Source organism: Raphanus sativus, chromosome 6 (genome assembly GCF_000801105.2).
Source record: "Raphanus sativus cultivar WK10039 chromosome 6, ASM80110v3, whole genome shotgun sequence".
NCBI classification, from domain to species: domain Eukaryota; kingdom Viridiplantae; phylum Streptophyta; class Magnoliopsida; order Brassicales; family Brassicaceae; genus Raphanus; species Raphanus sativus.
In genome coordinates this window covers 25,465,775-25,486,958 of record NC_079516.1, presented here as the reverse complement: position 1 = coordinate 25,486,958, position 21,184 = coordinate 25,465,775, and the positions used below count along the sequence as shown (strand labels likewise).

Genomic DNA, 21,184 nt, shown 5'->3' with positions numbered 1-21,184 from the left:
GCAGTAAAATCGCAGATTCACCACGCAACCAGTACTGCCCCCGAGATCGACCTGCTCCTCGAGGAGTCGAGAAAAACCCCGTTCACCTCTCGAATCACGGAGGCACGAGTCTCGGATCCTGGGAAAATAAAGCTTCCCACCTACGATGGAACCACAGACCCAAAGGCACATCTGCAGTCTTTCCAGATTGCAATGGCAAGGTCTAAACTTCCGGAGCGGGAAAAGGACGTCGGCTGCTGTCTCCTATTCGTCGAGAACCTCAGAGGTGCTGCACTCGAGTGGTTCTCACACTTGAAAAGAAACTCCATCGGAAGTTTCCGCCAGCTTGCTTCGGCTTTTCTGAAGCAATTCTCCATGTTCATGGACAGGGAAACTTCCGACGTGGACCTTTGGAGTCTAATTCAAAAAGAAGACGAACCACTCCGCGACTACATAAAGAGGTTCAAACTCGTGATGTCCAGGGTAACAGGCCTCAGCGATAGAGTCGCCATCGACGCCCTGAGGAAGAATCTCTGGTACAAGTCAAAATTCCGAAAGTGGATCTCTCTGGAAAGGCCACGCACCATCCAGGACACTCTTCACAAAGCAACGGATTTCATCATCATGGAAGAAGAGATGAAAATCCTAGCGCAAAAGCATGGACCGCCAAAAGCGTCCGGCAAGAAGAGAACCTCTCGTAACGACAAGTACGTCCATCACGAGGGGGAAGACGTCCAAGGCGAACATAACTACGCCGTTAATTCCGAACAAGGAAGGACCAGCGGAAACACCTGGACGCGGAACTCGTACAAGGACAATTCCAGCTGCGAGTTCCATCAGACGAGAGGTCACTCCACCGCCAACTGCAAAGTCCTCGGCGCTAGGCTCATTATGAAACTGCTCGAGGGCAAACTAGCAACGGTCAAGAGCGTGAAAGACCTGATCCTAGATTCTGACCGTCCGCCGAAGACCGACGGAGCCAATCACGAGAATAACGCTCCTGGGACTCAATCGGGCGAAAACGCGAACGGAGACAAGACGGCGAAGGAAACAACAACAACCGCCAAAGGGTCAATATGATCATCGGAGGATCGCACTTTTTCCAGGACTCTGTCTCGTCAATAAAAGCCTACGGGCGGAGGGCTGAAACAGGCCCCGGATGGTCTCCAGAAGATGACGTTCCCAATCACGCAATCATCTTCGAAGAACAGGATACGGCCGGACTCGATAAACCCCACTACGATCCTCTGGTCATCGACTTGGTGATTCAGGATCTCGAAGTCGGCCGCATCCTCATCGACACAGGGAGCACGGTCAACATCATGTTCCGCGACACTCTGCAGAGGATGAACATACCCCTCGGAGAAGTCATCCCAGAACCGAGACCATTGACTGGATTCTCGGGCGTCGCATCCATGACCCTCGGAAAAATCAGACTCCCAGTCATGGCTAAAGAAGTCACGAAGATCGTCGAATTCGCGGTAGTGGATAACCCGGCTATCTATAACGCCATAATGGGAACCCCTTGGATAAATGCCATGAAGGCGGTCCCATCCACTTACCATCTCAGCGTCAAATTTTCAACACCAACTGGAACTGCGGTAATCTGGGGAAGCCAAAAATAGTCACGACTCTGCTTCCTAGCCGAGCATAAACTTCGCAGCAATCGGAACGCTCCAGTAGCTAACCCGAAGCGAACCAAGAAGAATCTGAGCATCTCCGAGAACTCAGCAGAAAACAACTCGGATCTGTCCGAACAGGCCACGACTCAGGATAGCGGAAAAATCCTCGAGACCATCGCCGAAAAAACGGACGACCCGACTCCCGACGCGACCACTGACTTAGCTGAAACAGTCAAGGCGCCAGAAACCGTGGAGTAATAGCAACCGTGACAGAAACAGAACTACGAGATGGCTTGATCCTCGCAAGAGGTACGTAGGCAGCTCGTCACGACCAGACGAGTTCAGCTATCCCCCTCACCAAAAAAGGGGGGGGAAAGATAGGGACAGACATCCTTGTACTCCCGCAAAAACGCTTTTTCATGTAATCGACATTATGAATAAAAATTTCTTTTTATTTCAAATGCTTACTCAAACGCACAAACGTTACGGAAAACGAAAATCATATCTTTTGGAACGCGAGACGTCGTTAGTTCCCAGAAAATCTTGATTTTCCTTTCTCCTCCAAACAGTCCATCCGCGACTCTAAAAATATCACCAAACAGTCCATCCGCGACTCTAAAACTCGCTTCCGTCGATTGGCCCCGACGGAAAAATAGAAACGTTTCACTCAATCAAATTCGTAGTCCGGCTTCCAATGAAGTCCTTTTGCATCCGACAAGGATATCATAGCGCGCTATACAAAAAATCCAAATTTTGGTTAGCTCTTCGTAAAGGAAGTAGCTCGACTCGTACCCAAACGAATCATATAAGCCGATAAGCACTTCGCAGATTCTAGAACGGTACGAGTCAGGTCAAAATCGCAAACAAGCAAAACGAAAGCCGATTTGTCATCGCATAGCTTCAGTCCGAAAGTAAACCTAGGTCTTGCCCTAAACCCGGCCTTGCTGGTATCTAAGACATCTCATAGGCATAAGTATTCAGAATACGAGATCCCAAAATTTGCCTCTTATCGCTTACAAACCTAACGTTCGCTACAAAGTGACCTACGGACCTAGCGACAAAAAAAGAGATTGAATGCGAAGTGACTACGCGTATTCAAACCCTCTACACTTGACGAAAGTATAAATCAAAACGCATAATTCATAAAAGGCACTTATAACGGGGATTCGAAAGCCACCAACGGCCGATCCCGAAAAACATAAAGTCACGCGACCTCCTAGGGGTCGCGACACATACATACAAACGGCCACACTTGGCCTATCATAAATTATAATCGAATGCATAGCAGTCGGTTAAAGATATTCCGAACGAAGAATCGGGCTGGTCGACCTCCTCACCCCCGTCGCCTGCGTTTGAACCCTCGCCTACATCCGCCGTATCCTCCGAGACTTGGATAGGATTCCACAGTTCTCGAATTCTCCCTTCAATCGGAGGAACAAAGGATTCGGCGCTGGCACATATCCTCATCGAGCCATCCATCGTGGCAAGTTCGCCGGAAGAGAGAAGCCCTCACGCTGCATCTTGCTGAGGGTACCGACCGAACCACGGCACTCGCGAAAATCACCTACAAAGTCTGAGCCTCTTTGTACGCTTCGAACTCAGTAGAAAAAATTTCGGCCCTTCGGTTCATCTCGGCGGCAGCTCTTCTCCGTCCGCTCCTTTCCGCACGAGCGAGGGCTCGAGCCTGGACCTTGGCTTGCCGGCGATTTTGCTCCTCCACCTCCAACCGATACTTAGCAAATTCCCTTTCCGTTTCCTCCGCTTTGAAACGGGCCAGCCGGGCGGTGCGGAAACTCCCATCGATCGATGCATTCCACACTCTCACGGCCTGCAAAGAAGCCGAGGTCAAATAAAAAGAAAAGTGGAGTTACTCAAGTTTCAAAAACAAACCTCGTTGACCAAGCGAGCACCCTCCGCAGTCACCTTGTCCCTCTCCTCGTTGTCCAAAGACTCGTCACGGGAAAACGCCGGAGGGAGTTCGTCAAAGAAGTCACCCGGGGGAGGAACATCCCGATTCTCTGAGGTAAAGCCAGGATCATATCTCGGCGTCGCGCCATCTCCCGACGAGGTCCCAAAAGCGATCCCTTTATCTTTACGAGGTCTCCGCCTCTACCTTAAAGGGGAAAAAACGTAGGACCTATCGTTGACGCAGGGACGTGTACCACCTCGCAATCGGTGAAGCGCGACCGCCCCTCGAATCCGGTCGAGAGTAAAGGAATTCCAGGAACAAGGCCTCGACCTAAAAAGATCCCTCCTGACCGAAAGATCGGAAGGAACATGCGCGAGACACCTGTTCTCTAAAAAAAAAAAAAAAAGCATGTTCAGTACTCGCCTTTCGAATTCTAAAAGAGGGACTGCGATAATCTTACCTCGCTGGTACAACCAGTCCGTCGGGAATAGGTGGAGAAAGCCTTCCTCAACAGACTCTCCGTCTATCCTCACAAAAAAGAAACGATCAACATAATCCTTGGCGTGCGAGGTGACTCCATTGATTACCGAAAAGTTGGTCCTCGCCTTCATGGAGTAAACTCCATTGATGCTCGTCGCCTTGGAGTTCCATAACCCTTCGAAATCGGCAGGGCTAAGGTCTATCCCTAACTCGTAACTCAGAATCACAACGCCGAGCCAGCTCTCCAAAGCTGACACATTCAGCTGGCTGATTGCGATTCCGAAACGGTCAAGAGCCTGAACAATGACCCCAGGGATTGGGAACCACAGTCGGCATTGCGTCAAGAACGCCTCGTAACAAGTAAAGTAACCTTCCGGAGGATGCTCCGAACTCTCATTCCCGCGGGGAATGCGAAACACGACTCCCTCCGGAACCCCATAAAACTCTCGAAGAGTTTCGAGATACTCGGGGGATACTTCGCTCGGTGAGTCAATTTCTCCACGCGCCCTCAGAGGTCGCCGGGAATCGGGATCACGGGAAGGGGAGCATCAGTGCCAAAGACGGCGTCGCAGTACGCGCTCCTGTTGATCTCTGAAACCTCGGGCTTCGGATTTTCTTCCTCAGCGTGAAAACTATCCGAGGACGAGTGAGACTGCCTCCTCGAGGTTTTTGATCTCGAAGTCATTCTTTTCTTAAAAGCAGAGAGAGAATTTGCAAGAGAGAGATTAACTTGAGAATCTTGGGTGAAGTAAGAATGGTAAAGAATTCACAAGTCTTTATAGGCAAAGGTTTTACTATTTACCCCGACCTTCGCACGATTTCATCTCCATACTTTCCTCATGAACCATACCGCAAGCTAGGACCTACGAACCCTACGGCTCCTAGCTAGCTGGGGGGCTAACTGTTGGGGTCAAAATCGGTCAAGACGAAATCGATGTCCGAAAGTCTCGGAAAAACATGAAAAATGTTAAAGCAACCTCGAGAGACTAATTGTTAATCGAGAAACCTTAAGAAAAATTAAGTTCGAGATTCTTCGTCTCGAAATCAATTGCTAGAAACATTTTCTACACAAGGAAAAACCCTACGGAAAACTAAAAACGCAAAGAACACGAACGCGCCGAAGGAACCGAGCAGCCAACACCAGACGTGGCCGTGGCCGCCGGGCGGCTAGCCCCGTGCTGGCCGTGGCCGCCGGCGGCTAGCGCCCGTGCTGGCCGTGGCCGCCGGCGGCTAGCGCCCGTGCTGGCTGTGGCCGCCGGGCGGCTAGCGCCCGTGCTGGCCGTGGCCGCCGGCGGCTAGCGCCCGTGCTGGCCGTGGCCGCCGGGCGGCTAGCCCCGTGCTGGCCGTGGCCGCCGGCGGCTAGCGCCCGTGCTGGCCGTGGCCGCCGGCGGCTAGCCCCGTGCTGGCCGTGGCCGCCGGCGGCTAGCGCCCGTGCTGGCCGTGGCCGCCGGGCGGCTAGCCCCGTGCTGGCCGTGGCCGGCGGCGGCTAGCGCCCGTGCTGGCCGTGGCCGCCGGGCGGCTAGCCCCGTGCTGGCCGTGGCCGCCGGCGGCTAGCGCCCGTGCTGGCCGTGGTCGCCGGGCGGCTAGCCCCGTGCTCGCTCGAGTCGTCGGACGGCTAGTCTTCGTGTATAAGTTCCAAGCCTCCGGGTCGCCAGAAATCCGTGTTTCATGACTTTCCGAGTCCTTATAAATAAAACTCCTTTTTCTGTTCCGGGATTTCTGAAAACCCCTAAGACGTCAACGGATAGGAAGACTTCGTATAAAACGGTGATGGTCATCGTACAACACCATTCACCTCAGCAATGGATCGAAGATCTTCCGAAAGACTCGACATCCAAGTAGGAGCATCCTTTCAGAGAAATCGTAGAAAAACAGTGGAAGCCCGGAATGCGGCCCGAAAGGGACCAACTCCGATCGGACGACCAGTTTACGATTTTCTAAAGGGATAGATGCGACGGTTTTACAATTATCTTCGCATGACAAGATAAATGATAAACTTCCGAAAAGATAAATGTCAACTTTCCGAAAAGGTAAATGTCAACTTTCCCGATAAACACGAAAGCCGACGAAAATGGAAAAAGTCCAGCCCACGGCAGACTCAGCCCACCAAGGATAGACCGTCATATGGGAGTATATAAGCAATGCTAGGAGCAGAGGAAGGGGGATCCGAAATCAGAAGAAAGAAACTACTCCAGAGCAATTTAGAACTTAGGCGCTTATTTCCTTTTTTAGCGAGCTGCGACTCAACTAGGTTAGATCTAGGTTCTAAGACTAGCGACGATCGACAGCTCTTGTGGCCGAGATCTCGACCTGTTGTCCAAACGTTCTCCGCAGATTCGGAAATAAGATTCTTTCTTTTTGCTCTATTCATTTTACGCATTTATTCTCGAATTAGACTTGTTTTAACTTTGTCGTGCGTGGCCCAGCAGATAGCCGGGATCCTCGGGGAAAACTAGGTCAACTTAGTTTTCCTACGTTTTAACTTAACTAAAATCGACAGTGCGAATTTCGGTTCCCACATGGCCGAAGTACTTGACAGTAGAGAGACATAAGCAGGTAGCTTAGGAATCCTTCAGTGACGTGTGTTAGGGTGTTAACACTAGACGTGTAAAAGCTGAATAAGCAAGTCTTGTAAAGATTGTTTAAAGGAGATTCTAATAAAATCTTTGGTGTTTACTTGTGTATTTGTCTCTTTTGGTTTACCTTCTGCAGTAATATTGTGGTGTCATCTTTTCACTAACAAGTGGTATCAGAGCGGGTCACCTAAGTTACTGGTGTGATCCTAGAGGTGAAGATGGACACGGTTGTTTCTGTGCAGAAGGCAACCATGTTGAATGCGGACTAGTGTGGTCATTGGAAGGCTCGCATGAAGCAGTTGATTCGAGGAATCAATGAAGATGCGTGGACAGCTGTGGAGACTGGTTGGGAGGAGCCTACCATAGTCACAGCAGATGGGAAGAAGCCTAAGCCAAAGGAGGTGGTCAGAGGTAGAGCGCAATGCATCAAAGTTTAATGCAAAGGCGTTGTCGGTGATTTTTGGAGCTGTTGAAGTAGAGCATTTTCAGCTGATTCAGGGGAGTACTTCAGCTAAAGAGGCGTGGGAGATCCTGTTGAATTCGTTTGAAGGAGATGACAGTGTCAAGAGGATACTTCAGGATCATCTTGGATCGCAGTTTGAGAATCTCAGGTGGTCAGATGCAGATACTGTGGTGAGCTTCAGTGCCAAACTCAGTGCTATGGCGCATGAAGCATGTGTACTTGGAAAGAAGTACAAAGATAAGAAGCTAGTGAAGAAGTTGCTACACTGTCTTCTAGGGAGGTTTGGAGCTCACAAGGCGGTCCTGAATATGACTGCAAACACGGATGAGCTCAAGTTTGACAAGGTAGTGGGTATGCTGAAGGCGGAAGAGATGGAAGCGGGCAGTAGCTCGGTCGGTACATCAGGAGGTACGCCAGGGAGTATAGCCCTTGTATCTAATAAAGGTGGTGATGGATCTGTGAATATTGAAGATGTCATGGGTATGTTGGCCAAATATTTTAAGGGCTTAGTATGGTCACCAGGGAGGTGGTCGTGAAAGTAGCAAAAGGAGGGAACCACTCAGGTGCTACGAGTGTGAAGGAGTTGGTCATATAAGGGCTGACTGTCCGGTGGTACACCGAAGAGAGCTCAAGTGCTCTGATTGTAGAGGTGTTGGAAACACACGGCGTGAATGTCAAAACTCAAAGAAGAGAAAAGGTAGTCCAATGCAGTCGTCTGATGATTCAGAGTCTGAAGAAGATTGTGGGAACCGAAATTCGCACCGTCAATATTTCGTATAAATAAGGAAACTAGGAAAACCCTATTTTCCAAGAAGGTCCGGGATTTCTGAGAAACCACACGTCAAGCACTCAGAATACGATAATAACGGAAAATAAAAATAAAAATCGTAAAAAGATAGCAAGAAGGATTTTATTCCGAATCTGCGTATGAGCGTGACAACAACAGGACAACGTGCTTCGGCTACGAGAGCTGTCGGCGAAATCCTAGTTCTAATACCCGAAGGTGGCTAAACCTAATTGAGTCGCAGCTCGAAAAATAAAAACTGAAAGTTGCCTAAATTGCTCTAAGTGCTAAGTTGCTCTGGAAAAGTCATGCCTCTATGCCTCTCGCCTTGAACTCCTTATATACTCCCTCTAAGGTCGGTTTACGCTTCCCCCTTTTGCCTTTAAGCCGTCATAGTCGAAAAAATGGAAATATTCCATTTTTTCCGATCTTCATGATTATATGCGGAAAGATTCCATTTTTTCTGCGGAAACAAATGCTTATCCTCCAAGCATAAACTGTCATAAGGTTTATGGGTTTTTAAGAAATCGTAAGTGGGCCTCGAATCAAGTTTTGGACCCCTTTGGGCCGTATTTTTGATTTGAGACGTTTTTACGATTTCTCCGATAAGGTTAAGTTTCCGCGGTTTTATCTTAAACCAAACGGACGATTCCATTTGATCGAGAGATCAAGAAACAGATAGTCGAGAGTTGCAGAGAACGGTTATACGGATAGTCGAGAATGCATAGCTTTACGTCGTATCGTCGTTTCGGAAGACTTCGGACGTTTCGGAGAATGATCGATGTACGAACGCTCGATCGCTATAGCGACCGAACTTTGCCCGCAGCTCGGTCGCTATAGCGACCGAGATCTATCCGCAGCTCGGTCGCTATAGCGACCGAGCTGTAATCGTAGCTCGGTCGCTATAGCGACCGAGCGTGGTTTCGTGATCCGTTCGCTATAGCAACCCAGCTCTCGTTCGTGACTCGATTGCCATTGTGATCGGGCTTATGACGTGGTCTGAGGACCGTTATCCAAGTGTTTGAACCAATCGCAAAGTTACGATTCTCTTAGGATGCTTGTTTGCGGAGGTTTGGTCCTTTGATAACAAAGTTCCGTTTGACTTTAAGAAATCGTTACTTTCTTAAATCGTTGATTTCTCAAGTCGTTGATTAATAAATCGTTGATTTCTTAAGTCGTTGATTAAGAAATCGTTGTTTTTTAAGAAATTGTTGATTTCTTAAATCGTTGATTAGGAAATCGTCGTTTTTAAAGAATCGTTGTCTTAAAAACAAGATTTTTCCGCAAATTTTTCGTATAAGTTTTTCTTTTCCGAAAAACCGTAAAAATTCTTAAGTAAATAATTTTAAACGGAATTTTGGAAGCCAACTTTGCCTTGTCCGATTTCGACCCCAACAGTTAGCCTCCCAGTGCGGTAGAATCGTGGGTTGACGAGATTATGTCGCATGGTTTGGCGAGTTTAGGCGAGTTTTTAGGCCAAGTTGGTATCCAAAAGTCCGAACTCGAATAGTAAATCCTGAAGTTTATAAAAGAGGGGGTAACTCTTTCATTTTTACTCACCCATCTTTCATAAGACTTTCTTTAAAGAATTTTCTCATAAAAAAAAAAAATTTAGAAAGAAAATCCTTCAAAATGTCAAAGTTGTTTCGAAGCGGAAAGAAGTCTTCTAAGAAGAAGACTCCCGTGACTTCTTCTCCCGATTGCAATCAGGATGAAGAGCTCCTCGTCCCGAAAGCCGATTCGAGTTTCCTCCAAATGCGGCGAAATGTGATGCGTATTGGAAAGCAAGCAGTGATCGTATCAAACGTCTCAGAGAAGAAAAGTTTCAGATCTGCCGATCTCGGAGAGCGGGGGCCCTCCTACCGAGTAAGACCACCGATCTTTTTCTTGAGACGCTTCGGAAATTTTCCGGAGTCCCGGATGCGGTTGAGTTCCGGATTCCTAAGGTCGGAGAAAGCGCCGACCATCCTCCGGAAGGCTACTTCACGTGTTACGAGGCCGTTTTGACGCGTTGCCATATTTGGTTTCCGATTCCTTAGATTATTGTCCGCGTACTGGACCGTGGTCCATCCCTGGCCGACGATTCCTTAGATTATTGTCCGCGTACATCAGCGTGGTCCATCCCTGGCCTAGGGACATTATGGAGGTGAGATACGCGCTTAGGAGCGATGATCATTGGTGGACCAGTTTTACCCGTCATAGGGTTCGGAAGGCGATCCGAACGGTCCACTCCGACTTCGAGGCGGAAGGTGAGATTGATTTTTCTCCTGTCGAGCATCTCCCGGAGCGCGTTCCAGTCGAGAGATCGCCTGAGGTACCGCGAAAAGATAAAGACATCGAGGTCGAGGATCACGACTTTCCCGCCGACGATTCTCCACTTCCGGGATGGGATCCGTCTCTTGGCTTTGGCGATGGGAGTGGTTCGAGTGATGCACCAATGCCCAATTTTGACGACTTCTTTTCTGGTCTTCCTGATCATCCTAATCTGTCTCCCTTTGTGGAAGAAACGGAGAGGCCTGAAGTACTGGCGGAGACTTCTCGCGTAGTTAACAGGGTCAGTCTTTAATTATTCTCGTATTTTCCTTATTATTCGATAGTATTTTTTATCTTTGTAAAAATAAAAATTTTGTTTCTCGAATTTTGCAGGCGATGAACAATCTCGGCTCGGCGTTGGTGGATAGCCAGAGAGAGTCGCGGATTTGGCGCTTCAAAGCGGAGAAGAATGCGAATGATTTGGCGCGACTCCAGGAGGAGACCTTAGAACGGAATTTAAGGGCGGAGGCCGACCATGCTAGAGCGATTCACCGAGCGAGGAGGCAGGCCAAGCGGGAGAAGGCCACCGAGATGCAGAATCGGACGACGCGATTCCAGGAGGAGTATTACAATCTCCGGGCGGCCGATGCTGCGGTAGGCGATTTTCGCGAGTGTTGTGGCTCGGTTTGAGCTCTCACGAGGACTCAGCAGAGGGATTATGTTTACAAAGAGGAGTTGAGCCTTATGCAGGGTGGCATGAAGGACAACGTTCACGCCGAGTCGCTTGTTCCCCCTATCGAGGAAAGGATCTGGGGACTCTGGGAGCCGATCCCAGTTTCTCCTGACACGGTGGAGGTCGCGACCAAAGCGGAGGGAGGTGATGATGAGGTGACTTATCCAACGGAGTTCGGAACTTTGTCGTCGGACGAATTTATCCTCTACTGAATTTATCGGGAAAATATTTTCACCTTATCTTTGTATTTTTGTGGCCAAGTGTGGCTGTAATAGGTTGCGTAATTTTATGTATTTCGGGACTGGCCTTTTAAGGCTTCGAATCCCTGCCGCCTTTGTGCGGATTTTATATAAATATGAAGTAAGTTTTCGGTGATTTACGTCTTATGATCTGATTTAAACTTTCGCTAAGTGTAGAGGGCAGAATGCGAGTAGTCATTTCGTATTCTAACTCTTAATTTGTCGATTGGTCCATATGCTACTTTTTAGCGAGCGTTTTAGGTGTAAGCGATAAGATACATATTTTGGGATCTCGTATTTGATACTATGTCTGTGAGATGTTAAGTGCCAGCAAGACTGGGCTTAGGGCAAGACCTAGGTCTACTCTCAGCTTCAAGGCTATGCAATGACTGATCGGCTTCCGTTTTGCATGTTTGTGATTTTGACCTGATTCGTACCGTTTTAAAATCTGCGAAGTGTTATCGGCTTATATGATTTGTCTAGGTACGAACCGAGCTACTTCCTTTGCGAAGTGCTGGACGAAATTTCGATTTTCTTGTATAGCGCGCTATGGTATCCTGGTCGGATGTAAGAGGATCTTGTGAAAAGATCTGACTACGAATTTGTTTAAGTGAAACGTTTCTGTATTTGCCCGTCGGGGCCAATCGACGGGTTTGTTTTTGTTTTTAAAGTCGCGGAGGGACTATTTTAATTGTTGTTTTAAAGTCGCGGACGGACTATTTTGATAAAATGTTTAAAGTCGCGGATGGACTATTTTGACGGATGATACGAACTAAATATCTTCAGTGAAAACTATGACGTCTCGTGTTTTCTTGAGGATACATTTTTTCTTTTCCGGAGTATTTATGTGTTAGGAATCGACAGATTGAAAAAGTGAATTTTATTGAAAAAGTTTCGAAAATTTCGAATACAAGTGCAGCTTTTTTTTTGTGGGAGTATACGAGTATACGCACCCACTCCCCCCCCCCTTTGGCGAGGGGGATAGCTGAAATCGCCGGGTTTCGACGGGCTGCCTACGTACATCTTTCGAGGATCAAGCCATCTCGTAGTTCTGTTTATGCCGCGAGTGTGTTTACTCGTCGGTTGTTTTTTCGTCGACCGCTTTAGTTGCGGGGTCGACGTTCACCTCGGGATTTTCCTCTTCCTGCTGAGTTGTGACGTTGTCTTCGGAGTTGGAGATGGTTCCGATTTCCGTATCTGCTTCCGCGGGAGATGTCTCTGTGTCCTTCGTCAGGGCATCCTCGGCGGAAGGCTGAGTTCGCTTCCGTTTAACTGTGGAGGTCGTCGTGATCTGCCTCAACTTATGCTCCGCTAGGAAACAAAGTCGCGATTGTTTTTGACAACCCCAGATTGCGGCGATTCCAGTCCTGGTTGGGAATTTGACGCCCAAGTGATAAGTCGAGGGAACGGTCTTCATGGCGTTTAGCCTTGGAGTTCCCATAACCGCGTTGTAAATAGCCGGGCTATCTACCACCGCGAAGTCAACTACCTTGGTAACGTTTTTTGCTATGACGGGTAGCTGAATTGATCCTAGGGTCATGGACGTTTGTCCGGAGAAGCCCGTGAGCGGTTTTGGTACCGGGGTGACTTCTCCGAGCTCGACGCCCATCCTTCTTAGGGTATCGCGGAAGATTAGGTTTACCGTGCTTCCGGTGTCGATGAGTATTCTTGCGACTTCGAGATCTCTTATTACGAGATCAATGACCAAGGGGTCGCAGTGAGGCTGGTCGATTCCGCAAGCCTCTTCTTCCGTGAACGTGATTGAGGCGTTCTGCCCGTCTCGAGGAGGAGACCGTGGGGGATACTTCGCAGTTGACTCGGCTTTCAGTTGGTAGGCTTTGATGGCCGAGACCGAGTCCTTGCAGTATTGGGATTCTCCCATGATCATGTTTACCCTCCTGCGGGAATTATCATTCCCTCTGTCGTCCGATCTTCTCTCGCGTTTTTCCCCGGCCTGATTTCTCGGCGACGAGTTTTCCGTGGGAGAATTCTTATTGGTTTTTGGCGGACGGTCGGAGTCGAGGATTAAATCCTTAACGCTGGTTACTCCAGAGAGTTCTCCAGCAAGCAGCTTCGCGGCAAGCCTTGCCCCTACGACTTTGCAGTTGGTTGTGGAGTGACCTTCGGTCTGATGGAAATCGCAGTAGACGTTTTTGTCATAACTCTGAATACGGTTCCACTTATTTCCCGAAGTCCTGTCCTGCTCCGGATTGATCACGTAGTTGTGTGCGCATTGGAGTTCTTCCCCCTCGTGATGGACGTACTTGTTGTTACGAGAGGTTTTCTTCTTTGATTTCGGATCCACGTCTTTCGAAGAGTTCCTTGTCGGCTTATGTTTTTGCGACAGGACTTTCCCCTCCTCTTCGATCATTATGTAATCTGAGGCTTTGTGGAGGGCGTCCTGGATCGTGCGAGTTTTTTCGAGCGTTATCCACTTTCTGAACTTCGATTTGTACCAGAGCGCCTTCCTGAGCGCGTCGATGGCGACTTTGTCGCTGATTCCGCTGACCTTCGCCATGATCAGTTTGAAACGGCTTATGAACTCTCGGAGAGACTCGCCCTCTTCCTGGGTTAAGCTCCAGAGATCGACATCGGAAGTTTCTCTATCGATGAACATAGAGTATTTGAGGAGGAATTCCGATGCGAGTTGGCGAAAGCTTCCGATGGAGTTTCGCTTCAACCGGGAGAACCATTCAAGTTCCGCACCTTCGAGATTTTCGACGAACATGCGACAGTAACCAGCGTTTTTCTCACTTTCTCTAAGCCTGGCTCTTCCCATAGTGATATGGAACGCCTGGAGATGCACCTTTGGGTCGGTCGTACCGTTGTACATTGGTATCTTGAGCTTCCCCGGATTATACACCTTAGTCTTGGAGCTCCGCGCGGTGAAGGGCGTTTTACAGGCCACCTCGAGCAGCCTGTCGATTTATGGGGCAGCACTTGTGGCGTGGTGGAGCTGCGATTTCACGGCCCTTACTTCCGCGGCAGTCTTGGTGATGTAATCACGGAGATCACGTATGTCGGGATCCTCTCCAGCGGTTTTTCCGAGCTTGTCGGTGTTCGCGGCGAGTAATCTCGGTTTGCCTTTCGGCAAGTTCCTCATGTTCGATCCAATAGAGGTTTTCCTCCTCTTCCGTCATGGGTTTGTCGAACGGAGACTTCTCCCGAGCCGAACGGCTGCGGGTTCTCCTTGGATGGACGTCGGTGTCTTCGTCGGAATCATCGCTGAGATCCAAGTTGATACGCTCGACTTCATTCACCTCAGTGTCCTTTTCAGACGGCGGAGGTTTTTCCGAGTTACCTTTTGCGACAGGGGATGTTTCGCTAGGGTTTCGTCCGGAAGGACGTTCCTGCGAAGTTCCAGGCCTATCGTGTGGGGTCGCAAACTCGAGTCTCCTACCACGGAGTTTCGTGGCTCCGCTTGGGAGGACTGCGCGGGGCCTTGTCGTTAAGGTTTGAACCTGTTTGGTCAGTGATATATGGTGTTTTTCACATCATTGTGTATATGTTTTCATTTGTTTCAAGTCACTAATCCGTGTCAGTCTAGTCCTTTTTGACCTTTTACAGGTCTGGAGTTAGCAGAAGAAAGAAGAGAAGGTGCCTGATGAAAAAAAGTCCTTTTGGAGCATTCCTGCGGAGAACACTCAAGAGAACAGTCCCGAGACTGCTCTCTCTCAAACGGAACAAGCAGACGGAGTGATCCGGAGATTGTTCCAGACGAATATGGAAACTCCTATTTCGGGAATTAAAGCCATGTTGCCCTAGTCTCTTTTCTTCTGATTGGCGCCTCCATATAAAACGCCACCTATCTATTTTTTCTATTTTCTTACGCTAGTTTTTACAAGAGAACACGGAGTATTTGCGATCTGCAACTTGTAAGGGAGAAGAATCCATCCTCTCATAGAGAAGATCATCTGAACCCTTTTGTTTCATACTCTGTTCTTATGCAATTTTATTCAGGATTTATGTCTTTGTTTATGTGCATCATGATCGAGTAGTGACCTTGCTCGCCTAGGGTTTTTAGGGTGTTGAGACATGAGCTAAACATAGATAAGCGATCCATAACTGTTCTTCATTCATAATGTTCTTACTGCTTTCATTAAACTGATCACTTGATGTTAGATCACTAGTTCATCACCTAGTTAACCGCTTAGGATGATAACTTGACATGTATTGAATGAGCTTAGTATCCCTAATCAGCGAAAGTAGATATTAGGGTGGTAAGTGAACTGATAGGACCCGTTCTCTAAAGCTTGCAATCGATCCTCATCCCAACGACAGTTAGGTGGTGAGATCGATCTGCAAAGCGATCACTACCACGACAGTGGAGTGTTCCAGCTGAGTGATCCGAGTTCTAGAAAGCACTTCATCGCGCTTGAATAATTGTTTGGCTCCAATTCAACACCCAATGAAATACCCTAGGCTAGCTCTTGTTTAATTGAATAAATCTCGTGTTTATTTTGCTTGTTTACTATCGCCTATTTCAACCAAATCATATCTTCTTCTTAGCTTGATTCTGAAACGTATAGAACTAGAGTGTAGACTGGTCCTCTGGATTTGAATCTCAAGTACTACAATTGCAACTGTTAACTTGGCAGTAGCAAGGATTCATTTTTAGTGTATCAGTCAGGGTTCCCACGAGTTTATCATGCTCTTCCGACCTCTTTTCGTAGGCGGAAAGCAGCTTCTTCAAACTCGTCGAGCGACGCAGCGTTAGCAGGTGCGTCGGCCGCGGAAACATCCGCTGCGGGAGTGTTCAAGGCGTCCTTGGATGCTCCGTTTAAAGGAGTTTGCAAGTTCGTTGAATCGTCGTTAGTCATGTCTGGTTGAGCGTGAGCTGGTTGTGAGTAAGATTGATCCGTATCTCCCTTCCTTCTAGCGCCAAACTGTGGGAACCGAAATTCGCACCGTCAATATTTTGTATAAATAAGGAAACTATGAAAACCCTAATTTCCCAGAAGGTCCCGGATTTCTGAGAAACCATACGTCAAGCAATCAGAACACGACAATAACGGAAAATAAAAATAAAAATCGTAAAAAGAGAGCAAGAAGGGTTTATGCCGTGGTCTGAGGTCCGTTATCCAAGTGTTTGAACCTATCGCAAAGTTACGATTCTCTTAGGATGCTTGTTTGCGGAGGTTTGGTTCTTTGATAACAAAGTTCCGTTTGACTTTAAGAAATCGTTACTTTCTTAAATCGTTGATTTCTCAAGTCGTTGATTAAAAAATCGTTGATTTCTTAAGTCGTTGATTAAGAAATCGTTGTTTTTTAAGAAATCGTTGTTTTTTAAGAAATCGTTGATTTCTTAAATCGTTGATTAGGAAATCGTCGTTTTTAAAGAATCGTTGTCTAAAAACAAGATTTTCCGCAAATTTTTCGTAAAAGTTTTTCTTTTCCGAAAAACCGTAAAAAATTCTTAAGTAAATAATTTTAAATGGAATTTTGGAAGCCAACTTTGCCTTGTCCTATTTCGACCCCAACAAAGATGGAAAGGTGAACCTTGTTACATTTGGTGCACGCAAGGAGGGATCTAGTTAATCCTATGATTCAGATCTCAGTACAGATGATGAGGAGTATCAAGTGCTGCTTAATAAGTGGTTAAGGGTCAACAATCAGAACCTGAGATTGGAGGATATGGCTCAGAAGCAGAACGAGCTCCTTGAAGAACTTCATGAAGAACTTGCGGCTGTGAATGAGAAGTACGAGTCTCTTGAGCAGGAAGTTAGTAAGCTGAGGAAAGTTGCTACTGGAGAAGTTCAACAGAAGGGGTTGTCACATTTCGTGCGAGGGAGCACATCAAAAAGTGGAGGCAAAGAGACTTGTCAGGAAATGCGTCGGGACGTACAACAAGGAGTGCGGCAGGAATTACTACAGCGTGGAGCTGTGAGTAACAAGCCAAAGGTAATACATCAGTGCAGCAACATGAAGGTCAGACATGGGAAACAAAAGCATGGTTGTGCATCTGGTACGAGGAAGGAGGCTGATCGGTGCATCAGCAATTGTGTCAGGCCAATGAAGAAGCAACATCGGATGTGATGTTGGTTCTCTGGGAAGGTTGGACACAAGAAGGTGGAGTGTTTTACTCGTGAGAAGAGCATAACATGGCCAAGAGGGTGAACAAGACGTTCACTAAACCCAAGAGGGTTGAAGAGGTGCTCGTAGCCAAGAGTGGCTTACTTAATGAGATCAAGGAGGAGACATCAGAAGAAGGATGCAGCTCTGGTAGGAGTGATCTTGAAGAAGATCAAAAAGCATCAAGTATGGAGTCAGAACACGAGGTTGTTCATGGCACAAAGGGGAAGGAGATCGAAGTGCGTCAGGTAGTGATTCGAGATGATCTTCATGAGGGTGATAGCGAAATCACTCCAAGGCTATAGCAACGAGTGCAGAGTGCACTCGGGGTGGATAAGAAAGGGCTCATGGTCAAGGAGAAGACGCATGAAGGAAGTCAGGTCCTCAACAGAAGTGGGTCGAGAGGTAACTCGACAGGTGCGTCAGATCGTGATGCATTACTTGTAATCTATTCCGCTACAGTAGAGGCTGTATCATGATTACGCATGGAGTGCAGACGGGTTGTCTATAAGGCTTGACATCTAAGAATCTGTGTTTTAGCTTAGTATGCAATCAAGCATGGGGAGAATGATGACTTTCTGGTTAAGAGAAGTCAAGAAAATGCATATCTCATGGGGGAGAAAAGCACATCTCGTGGGGGAGTTTCCAAGAGAGGAACGTGGTTGTTGAACCAGAAGAATGTTGTGCTTGATCGGCACACAAAGCTATAAAGGGGAGATTGTTGATGTAAAATGTCCGCCCTGAAGTAGTCGCTGACGTAGTTGCTGAAGCAGACGTCGTGTTGAGTGGTGAAGACTATGTGGAGTCGAGATGCTGAGATGGGGTCGTGTAGACTTGGAGAGTAGGGGAGTATCTTGGAGAAAAGGCAAAGAGGAATAAACTTGGGGAGCAAGTTTATGACTTAAAAGAAGAGGAATAAGTGCATTCCAACAAAAGGAAAGTTGCACTTTGATATGGAAGATATACATATTGTGGTTCCTTGGAGACTAGGATTTCGGAAACGTGGAGACTAATATAATATAGCTATGGGGTTGTCTGTAGAGAGACAGAGACACAAAGGTTGATCTTATAGAGAGAGAAGCTCTTAGAAGTTTTCTGTGTCGTGCTGAAGTAGTGGCTAAAGTACTTGACGGTAGAGAAACATAAGTGGGTAATTTCAGAATCCTTCAGTGATGTGTGTTAGAGTATTAACACTAGACGTGTAAAAGCTGAATAAGCAAATCTTGTAAAAATCGTTTAAAGGAGATTCTAATAAAAACTTTGGTGTTTACTTGTGTATTTATCTCTTTTGGTTTACCTTCTTCAGTACTATTATGGTGTCGTCTTTGCACTAATATATGTCACTAGCCATTGACTTGGAAAAGGGTCTCTGCTTATTCAAAGCTCTGTTCACACTAACGGTCCCACCATTGATCTCGCCATCAACATCTCGTAACATAGCTTCTTCTCTGTTTTTTATCTCCTCTGTTTCAAAATTTAACATTGTTCTGCTCTTTTGTTTCTTCAGCGTGAAGCTCTTCTTTTGTGAGTTTTGTCTGAATTTCATGAAACGTAAAGAGCAGCTTCAAAGGCATATGGTGAGCAGAGCTCTCTTGTTTTATCAAGCGCTACACATCAAGCAATCCTGCAAGTTGTTCTGTCTCATTGTTGTCTCTTAACAAACAACTTCATATCGACAAAACTTGGGGTATTTAAGTTGTTCTTGTTGTTATCATCAAGTCAGTGTATGCGTGTAGTTATTCTTGCTTGTTGTTGTTATCATCAAGTCAATATTTGCTAATAGATCTTAGAAGCTTCGAGCTTCTTTCCATCCGCAAATGAGAACTCTCTTTATGTACATTTTATTCTTCCTTACACATGTGTTGTTTTTGGTCTAACCATTACGTTAAAATATAAGGTAAAATTATAATTTAATTTTAAGAAGGTTCAAATATAACTTTAAATTATCAATTAAATATGTCAAATTAATATTATATTTTTATTTTAAAATAATTTAACCCATGTAAAATAATTTTCTGCCTCGGCCACTGGTTCCCATATGTCTATTCAAAGAGACCACGGTGCTCTTGGTCAGGTTTGGTTCATCGAATGTGCATCAATCCATATTAAAAAGAGGTTTAATTATGGGCTCTTACAGGACTCGTGGGGATCGATGGGGCAAGCATGGTTACTACAAAATTTGCTGGGACGTCATAATATACGACATGTGGTTTGGACACAAGGGAATGCATACACTAGTGGGATCGTGGCTATCTTTTGTACGAGTGATTTAAAACCTATTAACAATAATAAACTTGTGAGATTTGAAGATAAAAAAAAATATTAGTATGCTTTATTTATATTATATTCGAGGTTTATGAGCTATAGAAAAGACATACGCATTACTTTCATCTCGGTTTTTTTTTTCAATACAAGAACTAGTTTTTCTTCCAACGAAAACACATATCAATCTCCTTACTATACTGGTCGTAATACGAACACGGTCCTCCTGGTGTTATCTTCCACACACAATCCCTCTGCCACCAAAGAGGAAAAGAAGTATCCCGGGGCTCTTCATATATGTTGAACCAACGTCTTCCTTCTGGCAAATCAAAGTAACAGTAAAACAATGACCGTCCGAAGAAATTACGTTCAAAATGAAATGACCATGTCCCACCGGGTGGGAAACTCTGAACACCTAAATCAATGTCCTTTGATTTACAACGAAACTGCACTTTACTACCAAGACCGTTGATGATTTTTACCGTTCTTTCTACGGCATGTGATCAGAGCCGGTCCTAGGTTTAAGAAGGCTAGAAGCAAAAAAGAAAATGTGGCCACTTATCAAAACAAAAAAGAGAAAAAAAATATGTACTAAGGAAGTTTGGAACTCGGGTTGCCCAAATTTAGTTTAATTACTGCATCTCAAACCACTAGACTAAGGCAGTATTTTGTAAATATGTGGCCGGAATTTGTTTCTAAAACTGGCGGCTGGAAGCATGGGCTTTATTGGCTTGGCCCAAAGGCCGGCTCTGCATGTGATAGATCTGTAGTTACGAAGATAATAAATATGAAAAATGATAGGTATCGTTTTAGAATATCCATTTTTGTGGTATAAGAGATTGTTTGAGCTAACATAATGTTGTTTGTAATTGTTGAATAAGTTATATATACAGAAGTATTAATGTATTGTAACGCATAGTCGATGAGTTCTGTAAATAATATATGAATTTTACTTTTCTTTCTTAATTAACGTATTGGTGAGATTTTTAGTTTAGGAACGTTAATTAATTAAGAGACAGATAAAATGTTGCAAAAAGTAACATTTTAGATTGAATCATTATGAGTTATAACGGTATACTGAGACTAACTAAACCTCATTTCAGGATAATAAGAATAATACAGAAAGGGGATTAGTTTTAAACTTTGGGTCATTTTCATATTTTTATTTGATATTAGTTTACAGAACTTTTATGCTGAAAATATAAAAATCAGTGTCTATTTTACATGATTTTTTTCTTTTGACCTTCAAAACCCAATGATAAAATCTACAGATTCTCTGTTGTTAAATTTTTTTACTTCTGCCGACTTCCGTATGCTACAGTTTCGGTTTAGTCCACTCTGATATACCATGCATTTTACCTCTTTTAAACCATGTTATATGATTGTTTTAGAGTATATTATATGTTTTTGAAGTATGTTTTAGAGTGTTTTTAAGTTCATGTATGTTCTGGAGAACTTCGGTGACTTTGGAGGCTTTAGAAGTGAAGAACTGCACATATACGTTATTTTAACTATAGATAGAGATTTTCACACCGTTAGATTGAGTCCATATTTTCAAAAACAATATATCTTTGATTTAGCTTTCCAATGTCACCGATTTGAGGTCAATCAGCATCCTATAGCATAAGTTTTGTCCGTTTTCCTGAAAAGTGGTCAGTTTGTCACGAGAAGAAGCTGTCGAAGAGATAAAGGAACGTCAATTGATGACACAGCCTTGGTATCGATTGACGGTGATTTTAGAACACGAGCGGAATATATTTCAAGACCGACTTAAGCGTAGAAGCCACCACAAACTATCAGAATATTCCTGGC

General features: G+C 45.8%; 1 protein-coding gene across 1 annotated transcript; it reads right to left on the bottom strand.

Moving 5' to 3' along the window:
- Nucleotides 1-12,110: 12,110 nt before the first annotated feature.
- Nucleotides 12,111-13,871, bottom strand: LOC108845275 (uncharacterized). Its single transcript, XM_056987120.1, has 2 exons — nt 13,389-13,871; nt 12,111-13,238 (listed from the first exon to the last, which is right to left on the bottom strand). Exons 1-2 carry the CDS (start codon nt 13,869-13,871, stop codon nt 12,111-12,113), a joined length of 1,611 nt encoding a protein of 536 aa, XP_056843100.1.
- Between the last annotated feature and the right edge of the window lie 7,313 nt (nt 13,872-21,184).